General features: G+C 35.1%; 1 protein-coding gene across 8 annotated transcripts in view; it reads right to left on the bottom strand.

The window, feature by feature from the left end:
- The window catches only part of RyR (Ryanodine receptor), a 371,941-nt gene that overhangs the window by 43,908 nt on the left and 309,102 nt on the right, over nucleotides 1-18,931 (bottom strand). For 3 of the 8 annotated variants that reach the window (XM_069842182.1, XM_069842186.1, XM_069842187.1), the window contains 5 exons: nucleotides 8,276-8,388; nucleotides 4,912-5,005; nucleotides 2,701-2,870; nucleotides 1,149-1,215; nucleotides 680-700 (listed from right to left, as the gene is read on the bottom strand). In XM_069842182.1, the coding sequence (XP_069698283.1) occupies nucleotides 680-700; nucleotides 1,149-1,215; nucleotides 2,701-2,870; nucleotides 4,912-5,005; nucleotides 8,276-8,388 (465 nt within the window). The remainder of the gene's footprint in view (nucleotides 1-679; nucleotides 701-1,148; nucleotides 1,216-2,700; nucleotides 2,871-4,911; nucleotides 5,006-8,275; nucleotides 8,389-18,931) is intronic. The other 5 variants (XM_069842183.1, XM_069842185.1, XM_069842184.1 and 2 more) reach the window with 3 other exon arrangements.

The raw sequence follows: 18,931 nt of genomic DNA, 5'->3' as shown, positions 1-18,931 counted from the left end.
ATTTCGCCGATGTTAAATAACCTAGTAGTTCATACAGCATCGTTAAATAACCCTGACTAAAAAACTGTAGTGATGTCTTTTCTACAACTACTTATATTTCCTTTATTTACAGGGAATTTTCCAGTAGCAAGCCAATGTCATAAAAGGTCTTCTTAGGTAATATTTCTTGCTCTTGTTTAACACTTCCCATCTCTAGAAATTTACTCACCAAGTTGTATATTGTGGAACACTAATGCGAGAAACTGCTAAACTACGGTATCTCTAAAGTTCATATGCCAACTCTGGTGAAAGATAGGAATGATATATGAAAACTTTTTTTGTAATGGAGTACCGGTACTTAAATAATTTATCTATCTCGCTTTGTTTAAAATACACTTAAGCACAAACAAAAGCAGGAAATACGTCTTGACCAGAAAAGCACATGCTCCACTGAATAGCTCTTAGCTTGTGCATAGGCTTACTGTACAGGCTGACCTGCTACCAGCAGCACAATGCTATGTGGCAGTCGACTGCCAACTGGTTCATGCAATATTATATTGTTGTTCTTTTATATCTAACTACCGGTACTTCTACTTCAAAGTTGAGTGTTTCTCTTGTCTCTAAATTTATTTCTCTGTTCAAGACTCTGTTTCTAGAGAGGCCCCTATTTACTATTGAAAGACTAATAAACCATACATACCATTAATTTATCCATTGTCCTCTTAGAAATTGCAAAAAAATATATTAATCAGTATGAAGAATTTATTGTATTATGAACAAATACACACAAGAAATTCATCTTTAACAAATTATTATTCAGAAAATGTTACTTAAGAAATATAAAATTCAGAAAATATAATGAAACTTGAAAGATAACATAGACATGTCACAGAATATGCAGTCTCGTTAACTATTTTGCACTACTTATTGTTAGTTTTCTATATCAAATGGTGGAATATTTACATTTAAACAGCTACCAGAGTTAAACACGTCTTATTAGAAGAAATGCAAATAAAATTAGACCAGTTCTCTAAAGTTTGTAAGCTAAGTCGCAAGGAAAGTATTGAAGTGTCAATTGGGTTTTGTTCTATTGGATAAATAGCGCACTAATATAGTGATATATCACATTCCAGGAAAATCTAAAATAACAAGACAATTTGGAAACTTACGTGAATTGAGGCTCCACCTTCTTCATCACCACCTTCTTCACCTTCCTCTTCCTCTTCGCCACAAGATCTGTAATGAAACAAAGTTATTTATGAAATAAAAGAAGCTGTTTAGTCTAAGCATCTTATTTTAACAATATCATGCTCATTAATAAAGTCTGTGAAAATTCAATTTCAGAAAAACTAAGACAAGAATTGTAACAGGTAATAGAGTATAAGCTAATATGAGATTTGTGAAAAAGAACTAAGGAAGAGACTAGTGAAGTGCTTTGTGTGGAGTGTGGCATTGTATGAGGCAGGAACATGAACCTTACGACGAAATGTAGAGAAATGAATAGAAGCATTTGAAATGTGGACATGGAGAAGAATGGAGAGTGTGAAGTCGACAGACAGAATAAGAAATGAAGCTGTGTTGGAAAGAGTGGGTGAAAAAAGAATGATGCTGAAACTGATCAGGAAGAGGAAAAGGAATTGGTTGGGTAACTGGCTGAGAAGAAACTGCCTACTGAAGGATGCACTGGAAGGAATGGTGAACGGGAGAAGAGTTCAGGGCAGAAGAATAAGATATGTGGATCACATGCGGAGACTCAGAGGAAGACAGAAAATAGGAAAGATTGGAGAATGCTGGGTTTGCAGTGAAAGATCTGCCCATGGCCAGAACGCTTATGTATGTATGTATGTATGTATGTACGTATGTATGTATGTATGTATGTATGTATGTATGTATGTATGTATGTATGTATGTATGTATGTATGTATGTATGTATGTATGTAAATCCAGATGTCTGAGATGGGCAGGGCATGTAGCTCGTATGGATGAATCCAGAAATGCATATAGAGTTTTAGTTGGAAGTCATATGGGGAGGCCGAGACGTAGATGGGAGGATAATATTAAAATGGTTGAGGGAGGTGGGATATGATGATAGGGACTGGATTAATCTTACTCAGGATAGGGACCAATGGCAGGCTTATGTGAGGGCAGAAATGAACCTGAGGGTTTCTTAAGGCCATTTGTAAGTAAATTAAGAAAATGTATAATTATTGACTCTGCACTTCATATAAGGTTCGATTTATTACAAAAGAAGTTTTCCCTCTCACAAACTGCTTCTGTAATCTTAATTCTAGGAGAAGGTTAGCATCATATTCAGGCAGTTTCACTATGGGTAAGAATTGCACATCTCATCAGAAAGTAAGCTAATGAGAGCACTATAATTGTTTTAAACGTTTTCGAGAGAGAGAGAGAGAGAGAGAGAGAGAGAGAGTGGGAGAGGGGGGAGGAGGAGAGGGGGATGGGGGATGGGGGGAGGGGAGATGGGAGAGGGGGGAGGGGAGAGAGAGAGAGAGAGAGAGAGAGAGAGAGAGAGAGAGAGAGAGAGAGAGAGAGAGAACAAGTCTTGCCTTCACTTTGCATAGAATATTCTTCCAGTTTGTAGACAATTACTTACTTACTACGATATCTCAATTTCATTAAACCATTATATCACTTACATATGATTATTTTAATTCTAACATAATAACTATTGCTCTAGATTTCATTAATGTCATATATATTTACTTTGCACTAATTTCAGCATAGGACATGTATAGTGGATCCTCCTGCAATGCTCCACTTCTTTCTGTCATTGCACCTCTGCAGAATGTAGTAACCAGCTGATTCAGAGGATCTGGCTTGCCTTCTTCCTCTTCCTCATCACTTTTCTTCAATTCCGAATCTTCAAATGATTGCTATACAATAAAAGAAAATATTTCGGCGTTATAAGATGGCTAATATGATGAAATACTTAAAAAAAAAACAAACAAACAAAACACACACACAGCGTCTTCATATTTAGATTCCTTTTGAAAAAGCAAAATGACTCGTGATCCAACATCTTATTATTGCTTTTCATTAAATTCATAATAAACATTTCTGGTGATTGATATTCGACTGAAACATTATTCTGTAAAAGCTTTAATTTCTCATTATTACTTGCTATTGATACAAGAGACTTTTATTTTCGCGGAAACAGATTTCTACCGAAAATTTACCTATAAATGAAAATAGTACTCTTCTTACAAAACTAGTTTAATATATTAATATTTAACAACATTTTACGAATTTTGTTATACTAACAACTTTTCTAGTGTTAAAGAAAACTACGTGGTAAATTATCTAGTTGATTAGTTTCGACTTCTTGTTAGTCATCCTCAGAACTAGTGAGGTCCTTGCTTCTTCCACTTTCTTCAGTTGTTTTGCTAGGGGTTGCGTTTGTGTGTGGTAGTATGGAGTCAAATAGGTTGTGTGTTCTGAAATTTAGTTGTATACTGAAGGTACGTTGTGTGTGTGTTTTTGTGTGTCTGTATATTTAGTATTGTTCTGGTTATTTAATTTTTGTTTTTTTGGCTGAATATGTAGTCTTCATGTCTGTGTCTATGTTGCTATAGGTATGGTTGGTGTTTGTGATGTGTTCTACGTATGTGGAGGTGTTGCGTGATTTAGTTTTAATTATAGGTATTTTGTGTAATTTAAGAAAGCAAAATTACAGTTGACTGAAATATTTTAATTGACAAGGCTTTCTATCATCGTGACATGATTAAGTACAAATCAAAAGCAGACTAGTCATAAACATTTTTAAAGGTCAGGAAAGAATGAAAGAATCTGATGATTACAATATTTAATCCTTAATAGAACTCTTTAATTTTCTGGTTCGATTTTAGATTATGCTTTGATTTTTTTTTCACAGTTCTTCATATTTACTGTTTATTGTTATATTTGATTCTATTACTAATATGCAAAAATCTCAAGACAACTGACATTTTGCTGATGAGTTATACTACTATTAACACAAATGTGATGTTGCATGTATAATTAAATTTATCAAATAATAATTCAGAGTGTTTCAGAGTTTTAGAATAATTTAGTGTGTTTTATTTTATCTGTATACTGTGATAGGCTGTATTTAGAAGGTGCTGAACGTGGCAGAAATTTTAAGGCATTTCAAGTCGAAATCAAGTCACTTTCTTCTTCACTAGCGCAGGGAAGACAAAAGATTTAAGTCGCAATTTCGTGTAAAGAAAGTATACATTTCACTAAATTTTATACAGAGTAATTCGTAATAAAATTATGTAAATTAAGTTGAGAACCGGTAGGTTCCTTAGTTAACAGTATTCAATTGTATGGCAAAAACGTAAAATGTCCAGTCTGCTACATACGAAAATTGATTCATATCATTTAAACATATTTCAGTCCATCAAGTTCTGGATTACTCACAAATAGCTTTAAATATATAAATATTTAAGAATTACTTTTTTAATTCCTGTATATTATATGGCAATACAATAATGGCATTCTGCACATTTATTATAGATAAAATTTCATGGTATTACCCAGAGAATCTTTCTGTACCAGTACCAGTAAATGATGTAGTATGAAGTCAATTTTTTTTAAGTTTAGTAATGTTTAAAGTACGGATATAAATGAGATACCGTACCTAAATGATTTAAACACTTCCAAATTAAACACATACTGTTAAAAAAGTCAGTAAGTTAAGTGATTTGGAAAGTTTAAAATATTGTTCTATTACAAAATACGTTGGTTTGTCATAAATGAGTCTTATAGGTAGTTTCAAAACGTGTTTCATCCTTTTTTGATGTTTTTTCACAAATCAAGAAAAATAGTTTTCTCATTTTTTGTTAAAATAAGAATGCAAAAATGTCCAAAATTACTCCATAGAATAACAAGAATGGCAGTCACGCAGTTTTTATTAATTTATTTTACAATACATACTGTGAGATCCTCAATCATGACTTCTTGACCCACATTTTCATCTTGCAGCCAAAGTTCGTGGTAGGTGCGAACAAAAATGTTGATTGCTCGATGTCTGAAAGAAAGCAAAAATTATTAAAATCATATGCATTTAACTCGATATCTAAAAGAAGACAAATGCTAATAAAATCATAATTATGTAATCAATTCTTTGAATAAATATCTGTTTATGCGTACACAGTTAACAGTTCATTCTCCACTTAGTCTTAGTCTCCTGGTACTTATCTAATTTTCAAAAGATATTACAATATTACAAAAAATTCAATATTGTAGAGTGTTATCAAGTTTTTTTTTTTTTTTTGCAATTTTATGTCAAAGAGATGATTAATGGACATGAAACTTGCTTATCCATTTGATTACCATCATTCCAAATATTTGAACTATTTTTTTCAAATCAGAATTAATTATTATTTAATTTAAAAGAGAACTATGTAATGCTGTATTTTGTTGATGGAATGTAGGAATTTTTGAACGTATGGTTTATACTCGTTATCCAGAAGATTTTTTTAATAGGAATAAATATTGCAAGACTGCACATACTTTCTTATTGTACAAATGAACTTGAATTAACCAAATTATGTAAAGTCTGGTGGCAAAAAGTCTGCTGCAGTCGTAAGTACGGTACTTCTGATTACAGGATTCGGTAATAAGTAATTATTATTTTTTAAATAAAAGCAACATCTACTCTTGATTCATCTCTTGAATTACTACTTCATAATAATTTGAGATGTGTAATTAATTTACTTAGTCCTTTTGTATCCAAATTTTTTTAAAATAAACTTTGAATTAGAATTATATTTAGGATTTAATAATTACAATTCTGAACTGAATGCTTTAGCGATATATGGCATACCGGTAGGATATTTTATTCGGTATATTTATTATATACAAAAAAATTATTAGATGACTTTTCAAGTAAATCTCGATTTTATACCATTTCTGGAAGTCGGGAAAATACTTATAATTTTAAAACTTTTTTCAGTTCATTGTGTTGGATGAAGATTTAATTTACAGATGCAATTTCAGTTATCGAGATCTGATAAAATCTTCATGATCTGAGTTCAGACTGGCACGTAAAGACTTTCAAAATGTATCAAGTATCTACTTTTCATGTTCATACTTACTGAATAAAATCACCCATTAACATTAAAAATATGAATAAAAATTTGCCCATTAGTTAGGAGAAAGGGCTGTACACAGACTAGAAGACAGACATAATAATATGGCAAGAATCACTGCCCAGTATAAAAATGCTGCAAATATGGGTTACTGTCGGAATCTTGAAACAAACTTTTTATATCATAAAACTTTCTGTACAGTATATTTCAAACACTTAGATGAACTTACAATTATAATACACCGTGATTCAAAAAGGATGGTGCAAATGTAAAGACCTCTAGTGAGGTGACAATGGTAAACGGTGAATTGCTCAAAATAGTGAAAGCAACAAGTCTCAAGTTACTGTGTGTTTATTTGCTACTTCATGTCATCACCAACAGAGACGTAGTATAGTACATAGAGGAGTTTTGCGTCATGAAATTCGCATGAAGAACGGGAGGTTATTGTGACAGACAGTGAAACTTTAGAATTGAATTTGGTAAGAATGCACCACATAGAAACTGCATTGCGTGTTGGGTGACGTAATTCGAAACTAGTGGTTGTTTATGTCCTAGGAAATGTCCGGCCCATCCAGGGGCGGCTCTACAATAAGAACTGCAGAGCTGCAGAACCGCCATTTAAATGGACCTGAAAAAAATTTAAAATGTAAAACGTGCTTTTATGTAATCTAGTTCTTTGTTTCATTTATTTTTCCAATTCATTCTCCTTCGATTCGAGATTTTACTGTCTGTAGGAGCCTTGAACTGCTCGAGAATTTTAGCTGTAGTGTACTTTTCGGATCTGTGATCGGCAATTCCTGAAGCTCAACATAGGGTAGTTGGCAGCAGAAAACTGGTTCCTTCACCGTCCCATAAGACCACATTAGAGCTGCAACCAAAGCAGCTCTCTCCGAATATACAAAAGAACCGTCAACACTCTCATCTCTTTATGAGCTGCGTTAGAACACATAGGCTTCTGGACTACTGCATATCATTACAGTTCCAGTGTGTTATAGTACTGTGGGTGGTGTGATGTGATTAGTCAGTGTGTCTAAGGAAATATTTTATATTAAAAATGAATGAAATGAAAACCTAATCGACCAACCCTTTTCGAAATTAAAAGAGAAATTGCATGTTAACTTAAGAAATTAGGACGTCCTACACAAAATTTAAATATTGAAATTTCTGGAAAAAGTCGAGGAAATCATGTAGCCTACTAGTCATTTTAATACCGAAATGTGTAATGGAAACTATTGGTTTTTTGTTGCATTCATGAAAACGCTTTCTCCCCACCCGTGTATTCTGTTTACATGGACAAACACCGGAGTGAAGGATTTAGTTAATTTGACTTAAAAAACTAGAAAAGCATGTGGGGCACATCTCCACTACGTGACTAGTTGTACCAGGTGGGAGAGGTGTAGTGCACGGATGGTTAGAGTACAATTTCGGGTGCATAGTCAACTTCGAGAAGGGGCTGTAATTACACGCGTTATCCGATTTAGATGCAATAAACAGCATGCGTTTGCTAAATACACTATTTTTCATGCAGAACTGCCAATCTTTGTAACCGCGGGCCGCTACTGGGCCCGTAGGACTTTGGAAGATACAGTAAACAGGATACGAGCCGTGTATGAATGTAGTCCTAGCAAGTCAACAAGGTGGGCTAGTAGGAAACTGTCGGTGTTATAATCCACAGTATAGCATATCTTATGAAAGGGTAATAATACCCGTCCAGAACGTTGGATCGGCCATGCAGGATATGACTCACCAATGTCACTTTGGCCTCCACCATCGCCAGACTTAACCCGTGATTTCTTTTGTGTGGGGGTATACCAAAGACTTTGTTTCTGTCACCTCCTTGCCACAGAATCTGAACGACCTTAGATGGTGCATCATAAAAGCAGTGGAGTCAATATCAGAGGACATGCTGACATGAGTTTGAACTGAATTGGAGTAGGCCCTACTGTTTCGACGTATGTCCTGCGACTAACAGGGCTCAAATCGAGTTTTTATAGTGTAGGTAAAACTTGTAAGTTAACACGTCTTTTCATATTAATACAGTTGTGCTAAGTTCGTTCGGTTATGAATAAATAAAGTTTACTTTTGCACCATCCTTATTGAATCACGTTGTATATTATGTATCAGAAATTATATATTATTCAGAAACTTTCTTCTTTGGTATAATATTATTAAATTGCTATTAAGCATGCATCAGATTAGTCATTTACCTCCTAAGCATGTAGAGAGGTTCACTGCGAAGACAGGCAATGGCTGCTCGTTTACGTGCTGCTGACAACACTCTTTTCCAACAAGAACGGTTAGGTGACGGTTTGTTTGCTTGCTGTTATGGAGCATGGATATTACAGAGGAACATGTTTGTTAGTATGGAAAAACACACAAATTCAAAACAACACTATTGCTCTATTTAGTATTGTTGTAATATTAAAATAGTACTTAGTACATGGAAAAGAAGTAGTGGTGTCACATGAGAGATTCTCAAGATATTCATCTAAGACTGGAAGGTTAATAACAACAATGGAGTTTGGTAACATTTACACTTTAGTCTTATGATTTTAGGCTATTTCGTTTAATTTTCTAGTTACTATAACTTTACAGTCAGATTTAATTTGATATGAATACTCTGAGTGTCTTTCTGCTTGACGCCAATGAGCAGAAGTATATAATATTACTTTCAGGATTACTTTTAAAGATCACTTTATACAGTGCATATATATTACGTAACACAGAAAGCTTTAAAGAAACATTTTTAGTAATATATTTAGTAGAAATAAAAAAAATTGGGAGACCGGAGGGAAAAAGACCTTTAGGGAGGCCGAGACGTAGATGGGAGGATAATATTAAAATCGATTTGAGGGAGGTGGGGTATGATGATAGAGACTGACTTAATCTTGCACAGGATAGGGACCGATGGCGGGCTTATGTGAGGGCGGCAATGAACCTTCGGGTTCCTTAAAAGCCATTTGTAAGTAAGTAAGTAAGTAAGTAAGAAATAAAAAAAAAAATTGAATGAAACTTAATCATGATTTTTTTTTTTAAACTTAATCCACTGATATTTTTAAATATAAATATGTTCACATATGAACACTGAATGTACTTATTTTATTCACACAAGTTGTCTATAATATAAACAAAATTTGATACCTTAGACAAATTGAAAGAAATAGTCCGTTAATATGAAATACGTAACATGTTATAGATAAGACGAATGCAATTATAGACTACACGAAGCCATCTGTTGTTATTTAAAGCTATCGCTATCTGTAAAGGATAATTTAAATGTAATTGGTAAACCTCAAGAACTAATCACTGCATCTCCATATATACATGATGGAAGGAAATGTACTACATTCCTTCTTAGATATGGTATGACAAAAAAAAAATATATATATAGGTAATAATATTTTGAATTAAAATTTTTATTGCACATTCCATGAAATTTAAAAAAATTTCGATTTGTTTTTTGTAGGTATTTATGACAATGGTTTGTGCTAATTTAGTAATAAAAAGCAGATTTCGATTAGCTGTATAAAAAAATTGGAAGTTTCACTCATACACTGTAGTACCGGCTGCAGCACAGCCATAGTACCTCAGGCAGAATTACATCCACCCCTTTGCAAATCATTCAAATAAAGGAGCTTTGGTATATATTGCACTTAATTTTCTTGAAAAAACTCGAAATTCTCAATAGATTATTGGTCATATCAAAAGTTATTTAACAAAATTTGCTCGTAATGACCTGACCTATAACTTATGTGAATTAATATAATACGTTTCCTTTTACACTGTATGTGTGTGTGTGTGTGTGTGTGTGAGCAAGCGCATGTATGTATGTATGTATGTATGTATGTATGTATGTATGTATGTATGTATGTATGTATGTATGTATGTGTGTGAGAGACAGTTTAAACGTAAATCCAAATAAAACCAAAATGAGTGGTGTCGGGTGTAGTCCTGGGTAGCTCAGTCGGCAGAGCATCAGTACACTAAGCCAAAGGTTCCAGGATTGATACCCGGCCCCAAAACAATTTTTCCCTTGAAATTATTCAAGTCTGCTTCACAAGCCAGATTTGCATAAAACCGAAATGGTTTTGTTTAGGAAGAAAAGAAAACTAGCAAACATTCCTCGAGTTTCTCTTTTTGGCAAGGACCTAGTATTACAGATATCAGTTAAATATTTAGAAGTAATAATTGATGCTCAACTGATCTGGAAAATTCACATATAATAAGCCTAAAATCCTTTATTGGACATACTGTGCTGTTTTATGCCCCATCCTAGCATTATAAACAGGTTGTTACTACTTCCAATATTGTGAATAATCGACTTATTATGACACGTATTTGCTATGATGTAATACCGGAATGCTTGATACTCTGTGCTCTATAATCGAATTTATTAGTTCTACCATGTATTGTGGGTCCCTATCACCACAGCATGGCGCGTCCTCAGGTTGCGGATCGAGGAGACGGCCTCCAGATATGGAGGGTAGCTGTGAATATATTGAATAAGCAGTCGCGGACAGCCGATGAGGGGTAGTCCTCCAGCTTGGGGGTTGGGCGAAGGGCTAACAACCCATCACCGTAAAAAACAGCTTGTTACGAAACCTTCAAATAAACCTCGGAATAGGACTGATTCTCTGGCACAAACACAGCAAAGGAATAAGGTTTTGAGATTTGGCTTGGACTCTCACTTTGAGAGAGGAACATAGGTTAAGGGTGTTTGAGAATAAGGTGCTTAGGAAAATATTTGGGGTTAAGAGGGATGAAGTTACAGGAGAATGGAGGAAGTTACACAACACAGAGCTGCACGCATTGTATTCTTCACCTGACATAATTAGGAACATTAAATCCAGACGTTTGAGATGGGCAGGACATGTAGCATGTATGGGCGAATCCAGAAATGCATATAGAGTGTTAGTTCGGAGGCCGGAGGGAAAAAGATCTTTGGGGAGGCCGAGACGTAGATGGGAAGATAATATTAAAATGGATTTGAGGGAGGTGGGATACGATGATAGAGACTGGATTGATCTTGCTCAGGATAGGAACCTATGGCGGGCTTATGTGAGGGCAGCAATGAACCTCCGGGTTCCTTAAAAGCCAGTAAGTAAGTAACCTGTTCTGACATATAGGCTAGCATAACTGTTTCGTTAGACATATTGACATTTTTAGCATTCCGCTAGGCGACAACCACCAGCAATGTGCATCCAGCAATGATTGCCGTAAACAAACCATAGCTTTAGAATTACATTCCTGATAGGGTAAAATTGGAAGTAGATTACCTTAACCAGTTTTCACCTGATAGTCTGGTATGATTCGCTGATGGCTCCAGAACTAATGATAGTACTGGTACAGAGATGTATGTTGTAAGACCAATGGCTAAAATGTCCTTCTTAGTCGGTATACTACTGTTATCAAGCTCAAGTATTTTCTATATTAGCTTGCGCTAAAGAAAACCTAAATAGATCATGCAAAAGCACGAATATGAACAATTGCTCTGATAGCTGGGCTGCGCTGGGCATGCTAAATGCACAAAACTCATGTGGTTCCTAGGATACAGTAGGATGTACAGCAATGCTATGGCCAAAACCTTGAATTGGTATCTCTAAGTGTATAAACAAAAAGGCTCTAAAGGAGGACCTGATGAAGTGTTTACTGGGAGCTGAAGATCTACACCAGTTCTAAGACAGGCTAAACTCTTTATTGGAGAACCAAAATCTAACTTAACTAAACAACTCTTATTATAGATTTAGCGAATTTTTCTCCTCAAATATTAATTGTCAATATTACAAATATTATTCTGTCTGACAAATTAATAAATCTATAATATTTTCACAGCCAGCAGTGCATATGTTTGTGCAGATTACTGTGCACTTAACTGCGGAATCCCGGCCAAATAAGTCACTCAGCTGAGTGCGCTCCTAGTGTAATGGCAGTTGACATTGGACATATACGTCAACATATATGCCTGACATGGAGTCAGGCCATAAAGGGAAACATTGAAGGAGGAGAATTCGATCCGGTGCTGTGGATTGAATTCGACGTAGTTCAGTGGACAGAGCACTTGGTACATAGAACCAAGGACCCGGGTTCGATCCCCGGTGCCGGAGCGAATTTTTCTCCTCAAATATTAATAAAGAACTCTTAGTTCTGAAAAGGAGAATCTTAAGATGGGTAATCAGTTTCCTGACTAGACATCTGAATAAGCACCTACATACTGTATATTGGGGTTCACTTTTTCGCGGAGATCCCATCTGTAGACTATGTGGGTAGCATACTGAAACTGCTAGACACATACTGCTCAAGTGTGAGATCCTGGAAAGGAGGAGGTTCCAGATATTCGGAGCCTCTCCATTAAGCAGTATGGAAAATCTTTACATAGGAGTGAAGATTAAAAGTCCAGAACTGGAATCTCTATGAAAGGTTATGGGGTAGCACAATAAGCCTTGAGTTTATGTGCGAGAGTCAATAAGCTCTCAAAAAATCCTCATTTACTGCTATATAGTAGTAATATTGGAACTCACTGATGACTCTTAATTGTAGGAAATGTGGGATGGATATTGAGCCATCACCTAACATTTTGCTGAATTGTTCTGACTTAAGCCACATCAGGCATCGATACCTCGGGAAACATATATTATATCCTAAGATATTCAGGAAATAAAGGCCGACATAACTGCGAAGATGGTCATCAACTGCAGTGTGCTGCGTTGATTTCCAGTTTATGGGATGCACAATGGACCATTCGTGCCTAAGTCCTTTAGTAGCAATCTACGCCCTTACTGAGGATGAGGAGGAGGAGGAGGAACAAGAAGAAGAAGGTGTGTGTGTATATGTGTGCGTGCGTGTGTGTGTAGACAATATATATATATTTTAATATATGGACTAAGAGCAAGATTTCCTGGTATCTGTTAGGTTCAATATTAAAATCATAGTCCCCCTATTTAGTATTCAATAGGTATACTGATATTTTACCTCAATGTATTATTTAAAAATGAACAACTTGTGCAAAAATACGAATGCATATCTCTAGATAATTTTTCTTGTAATTATTAAATAATTTATAATACACAGTAGGATAGTATCAGTGAAATGTGTCACAGTTCCAGTGCAGTGAGTGAGTTGACAGCGAAATGAGTGTATGAACATATCATACTCGTGGGTTTTAGTTCGAACTTAGGGTTAAGATACAAATTAGATTTACTTTAAATGTCATTTTAAGTGATCGTGCTTCATTTAATTAATTATTATTAGTATTATTATTAATTGTATTTTTTTTATTAATTATCATTATTAAGTGTAATTAGTTACCATTGCCACCGGGTATTCACCCATTTGCAGTGTAAATAAATACATACATACACATACACTCGAAAATCAATAATAAATTAGTATTAACAATTAAAATAACTTTTGATTACGGATTACTTTCATATTAATCATAACAGTGTTAGAAATCATCTGTAAGTATACCGGGGGACTCAAAAGATTATGTCAGTACATTAGGAGGTGAGAGGATTGGTAATTTACAACAAGAAATATAAATAAAAATGGTTCCTATTAGGAACGATATCAAGATAAGGATTTTTTTACTACTGTTTAGAAAATTGTAACTTGAGCTGTAGTGACTCAATTATAGTGAAGGAATATTCAGTTAATGAAATCAACTAATCATAGCAAACAAAATAAACTTCTGATCACTTTTTTTATTTTTTGTAATTATTCATTTCAAGCTGGTCTCACAATCAGTGTAACTTACCATATCACAGACTGGTATTTTTAATTACTGGTACTTGAAATGGTGCACAATGTGGAGAATAAACATTTACATGCTTTGTTGCGAACTGTTAGCCCTCTCATCTCCGGTGTATTGACAACAACATGTAGAGTTCTAAAAATATACGCGTATACTACATATATTTTTATCTCTGGTATTGTTTTTTAACTACCAGTTTCGATAATATTTTTAAAACCAGATTTTATATCATAGCTACAATACAGAATGATATTAAAAAAAATGTTTCTTTAGATACAGAATCCGTAGATTACATCACTAATATGATAACTATGTATCTATTTCAATGGGCATAATGACAATGTTAAAAACATATAGATAATGCAAAAAAAATAGTTTACTATACTACTAACAATATTTGGTATTGTTAAATATTAATCATATAGAGGTTTTGAGGGTTTTGCTGTTCCAGTCCTTATGTATATATTGCTTTAAAATAGTTTTGAAATTTTCTAAAAAAAATATTAAAGCATACATCTGAACCTAAGATGGTAATAAAATTAAAATTACTTATTTTGCAGTGAATTCTTTGGTACTGATTTCGCATGGTTAGTTGCATAATCTAAATTACATACTATTTTCTCTTATTTACTTATTATAGAACTAACTAATGGTGTTAGGAATTTATAAGTAAGCAAAATGAAAATCATTCGTGGATTAAATTGAAGTATTTACAATAAACAGCCCTCGCCAAAAGACAACAAATACAGACGAACTTTACTGATATAATGATTCATTCTAGTGGTCTGATTATATAAATCTTGACTGTATAGTAATTATCATATAATACGAGTACAATGCAATGCCATTTAAGTTATTATAAAAGAATAATAAAATAACCTGACAATTTTATTTTTGTTTGCCTGTAAAATTCAAACTTCTTACAAGAGCATTTCTTATCATGAAATCTTCAATTTTTATATTATCAGCTGCTAATACGCAGTAAGTAAATTTACTTAAAACATTTTAAAATAATTTCGCAGATTGGAACTAAAGAGATATGTATGGGTAACACATAAAAAGGCATAATAGTGATAAGAGGTTATTATTTACTTATTAACTTCCTTGCATCTCTCAATATATGATACATATTTTTCACATTACAACTTGCCATTTAACTCCATATATTTGGAGTGCAAGAGGTCAAACGACTTTATTGTCAAACGCCTGGCATTAGAAAACAACAACAACATATTTCTCACATTTGTGATTTAGAAATTTCATGTCTCTTCAGTTTCTCTTAAATGGTATATCACATGTTTTAACATAATTTTCCATTTCCAACAAGAAAAGCAGTCTTTTATTACCGTATTCCTATGTCAGACCAAGTGTAAGGTGTGTAATATAAATAAAATTTGAGCGCATGGGCTAATTGTAAAACAATTTGATAGGATCATCATGTTATTTGAGGAAATATCAATGTTATAATTTATAGTCCATCACCTTTGGCCATAACACCGAATTTATTAAATGTGTGTGAAGTAAAACCATACTTAAACATGTAGTGTAGGCTTTCACGGCAGGAGTCTATAGATCTAGATTCATTTTCCGGGCTGAGAGGCCGTGGTCTGTTGGTTGGTTTTCTACCAGACATTTCGTCTGCATCTGCGGCAGACATCTTCAGTGGAGTGGTATCCGAGGTCGCAAAATTCTTCTCGGTGTACCTGAGGCAACTGATCCTGTGGCTGGTTGTGCGGGCGTATTTATAGTGCAACTAGTGGGCCGAGGCCTGTTGTCGCTGCAGTCCGCGCCGCTTTGTTCGCTGCTCCTGTTCTGGGTTCCATCCTTTTGTTGTAGTGGCTTCTTCTTATCTGTTCAGTTTAGGACCGGGTACCAACACTTGTTTAGCTTTACGCCTTCTTCCTTGCGATTAAAGTTGTTGTCATGTTTATAGATTTCGATCGCTTCTCTATGTAGACAGGGGAAGAAGTGCGTCGTCGTGCTCAAGATGTCCGTGTCCTTGAATCGTATGTTGTGATCGCCCTCTTGAGAGGCATGTGCTGCCACTGCTGATTTGTCGATCTGTCCTAGGCGGCAATTCCTATTGTGTTCTGTCAGTCTCGTCCTGACGCTCCGCTGTGTAGTACCGATGTAGACCTTCCCACATGAACACGGAATCCTGTAAACTCCGGCAGACAGCAACTTATCTCGTTTGTCCTTGGATGACCTCGGATGAACGAGATAAGCTGCTGTCTGCCGGAGTTTACAGGATTCCGTGTTCGTGTGGGAAGGTCTACATCGGTACTACACAGCGGAGCATCAGGACGAGACTGACAGAACACAATAGGAATTGCCGCCTAGGACAGATCGACAAATCAGCAGTGGCAGCACATGCCTATCAAGAGGGCGATCACAACATACGATTCAAGGACACGGACATCTTGAGCACGATGACGCACTTCTTCCTCCATCTACATAGAGAAGCGGTCGAAATCTATAAACATGACAACAACTTTAATCGCAAGGAAGAAGGCGTAAAGCTAAACAAGTGTTGGTACCCGGTCCTAAACTGAACAGATAAGAAGCCACTACAACAAAAGGACGGAACCCAGAACAGGAGCAGTGAACAAAGTGGTGCGGACCGCAGCGACAACAGGCCTCGGCCCGCTAGTTGCACTATAAATACGCCCACACAACCAGCCACAGGATCAGTTGCCTCAGGTACACCGAGAAGAGTTTTGCGACCTCGGATACTACTCCACTGAAGATGTCTGCCGCAGTTGCAGACGAAACGTCTGGTAGAAAACCAACCAACAGACCACAGCCTCTCAGCCCAGAAAATGAATCTAGATCTACATACTTAAACATTTTTACGTGGTGAAAGAACTTCAAATAAGAACCTATTTCTCAAGAAATACGAAATAGCAATGTGGCAAGCACGAAAATCTAAAAAATAATAACTAAAAATAAACTTCATTGTTCTATATACACTTTTAACACTTATAATAATCACTGATCAACTTTATAACTCTTCTCTGTCTTAATATGAGGAAATTACCTATCTGACTAGTTTCGAAGTATTGTTCTTCATTTTCCAAAATTAATCAGTGATAAAAATAAAATGATTAAATTTCCAATTTCTTTACTGTGATTTACCTTGGCTGACTAGTTTCGAAGCCTTGTTTTTCATTATCCAAAGCCTAGTGGAGATCCTGCGCTATCTTTTGGTTTCCTGTTGTGGTAAGATGTGTTCATGTGTGTCTGTTTTGAAATTCAGTTGAATGTTCAGGATGTGATGTGGGTGTGTTTTTGTATGCTTATAAATTTCATATTGTTCTAGGGTGTCAAGTTTTTTTTTTTTTTTTTTTTTTTTTTTTTTTTTTTTTTTTTTTTTTTTTTGCTGAATGTGCAGTATTTTCATGTCACTGTCTATGTTACTGTAGCTGTGATTGAAGTTTGTGATGTGTTCTGCATCGGTTGAATTGTTGTGTAATTTGGTTATGGCTGTGATATGTCTTTGTAACGTGTTTGAAATGATCTTCCAGTCTGTCCAATCTAGAAATCGTTGCAACTGTTGCATGATAGTTTGTATACTCCTGTTAAGTTTATTTGTGTGTCTTGTCTGTGTGTTAAGATGTTTTTGTGTGTGTCCTATGTTCTGTAAGCAATGTTGTATTTTAGTTTCTTGAATGATGATGCAATTTTGTATGTGTTCTTGTTTTCATATGTCAGTGTGATGTATTTATTTCTTTCCTATGTTTGTGTGGCGTTTTCTTGTTTTCATTTAGTCTTTCTTATGATGTTGTCTATTATGTTGGGGTTGTATCCATTTTCCTGTGCTATGTATTTGATAGTGTGTATTTCTTCGCTATATTCTTGTTGGTTCATAGGAATGTTGATAAGTCTGTGTATCATGGATCGCAATGCTGCGTGTTTGTGTTGTGATTATAGGTGTTGTGTATGTGTGTTACAGTAGTGGTAGGTTTCCTGTTTTGCGTTTGTTGTCTGTTTTTGGTAATGCGATGTCTAAGAAATTTATGGATTCGATGTTTTCTGTTTCTAGTGTGTAGTATAGTTTCGGATGTATTTTGTTTATGTGTTTGTGTAGGTTTTCAATCTGTCTTTTGTTTCCTTTGTATAGTATTAGTACCGGTATGTCGTCTACGTATCTGTGCCAGTATATGATAGGCCTATTGTCTGCGTGTTTGCTGTTATCTTTGTTTAGAATGTGTGTCTGTTCTATGTGATATGTACGTAATAAGTGATATATAAATGTCAAAAGTGTATATAGAAAAATGAAAAAAGATAAAAATAAACATACAAATATTCTTATTCTCCTGCTTGTACCATGTTATCACATCTTCTGGATCCATTTAGCCCATCTTTATTTTCCAGTTGTTTCTGTTCTCTAAGTCTCCTTCTGTTAATCCTTTCCTTCTCATTATTTCAACAATTCCTTGTATGGTAACCAAGTAAGTTTGGGTCTGCCTTATTTCCAGTTTCCTGGTGGATACTATTCCATAACTTCTTCTGGTAACCTGTCTTCTTCCATTCTCTTGACATGTCCATACCATTTCATTTGTTTTGTTTTAATATCATCCAAAAGGGACCTATAGTCGCGACGCTGTTATTCCCGGCGCGACTCCTCCTCTTTGCTTACGTCTTAGGAAGTCAAGGCTCTATAAAGTCTAGATAGGTAGTATCATTCGCCATTTTTGTTCTTTTGTTGCCGAGCTACCATACGAGGAATTTATTTGCCACACCGTTAAACATTATCATTTCGTAGCTCCTATGATAATAAATCAAACACACTGTAATTCAGCAAATAATTGAGTGGCAAATAACGTCTTCGTGTGCTTTCTGCGAACGCCAACGAAAGAGCCAAAATGGCGGGCGATTTATATTAAGTATTTATCGAGCCTTAAGAAATGAATAACGTCTTCATCAGCAAATCACAAGACGCACACGTTTAAATGTAGCCGACCTGCAACGCGATTGGCTGCCGGAAATTAGAGCAACGGGACTATAGTTACATCCATTTCTTGTTTAATTATTGCATTCTTAATTTTGTCCAAACATACAAATAATATAAATAAACAATGGGTATGAAGTTAGATAAGGTTGTTTCTAAAGA

Source organism: Periplaneta americana, chromosome 12 (assembly GCF_040183065.1).
Source record: "Periplaneta americana isolate PAMFEO1 chromosome 12, P.americana_PAMFEO1_priV1, whole genome shotgun sequence".
NCBI lineage: Eukaryota > Metazoa > Arthropoda > Insecta > Blattodea > Blattidae > Periplaneta > Periplaneta americana.
This window is presented reverse-complemented; position numbering and strand designations above follow the sequence as displayed.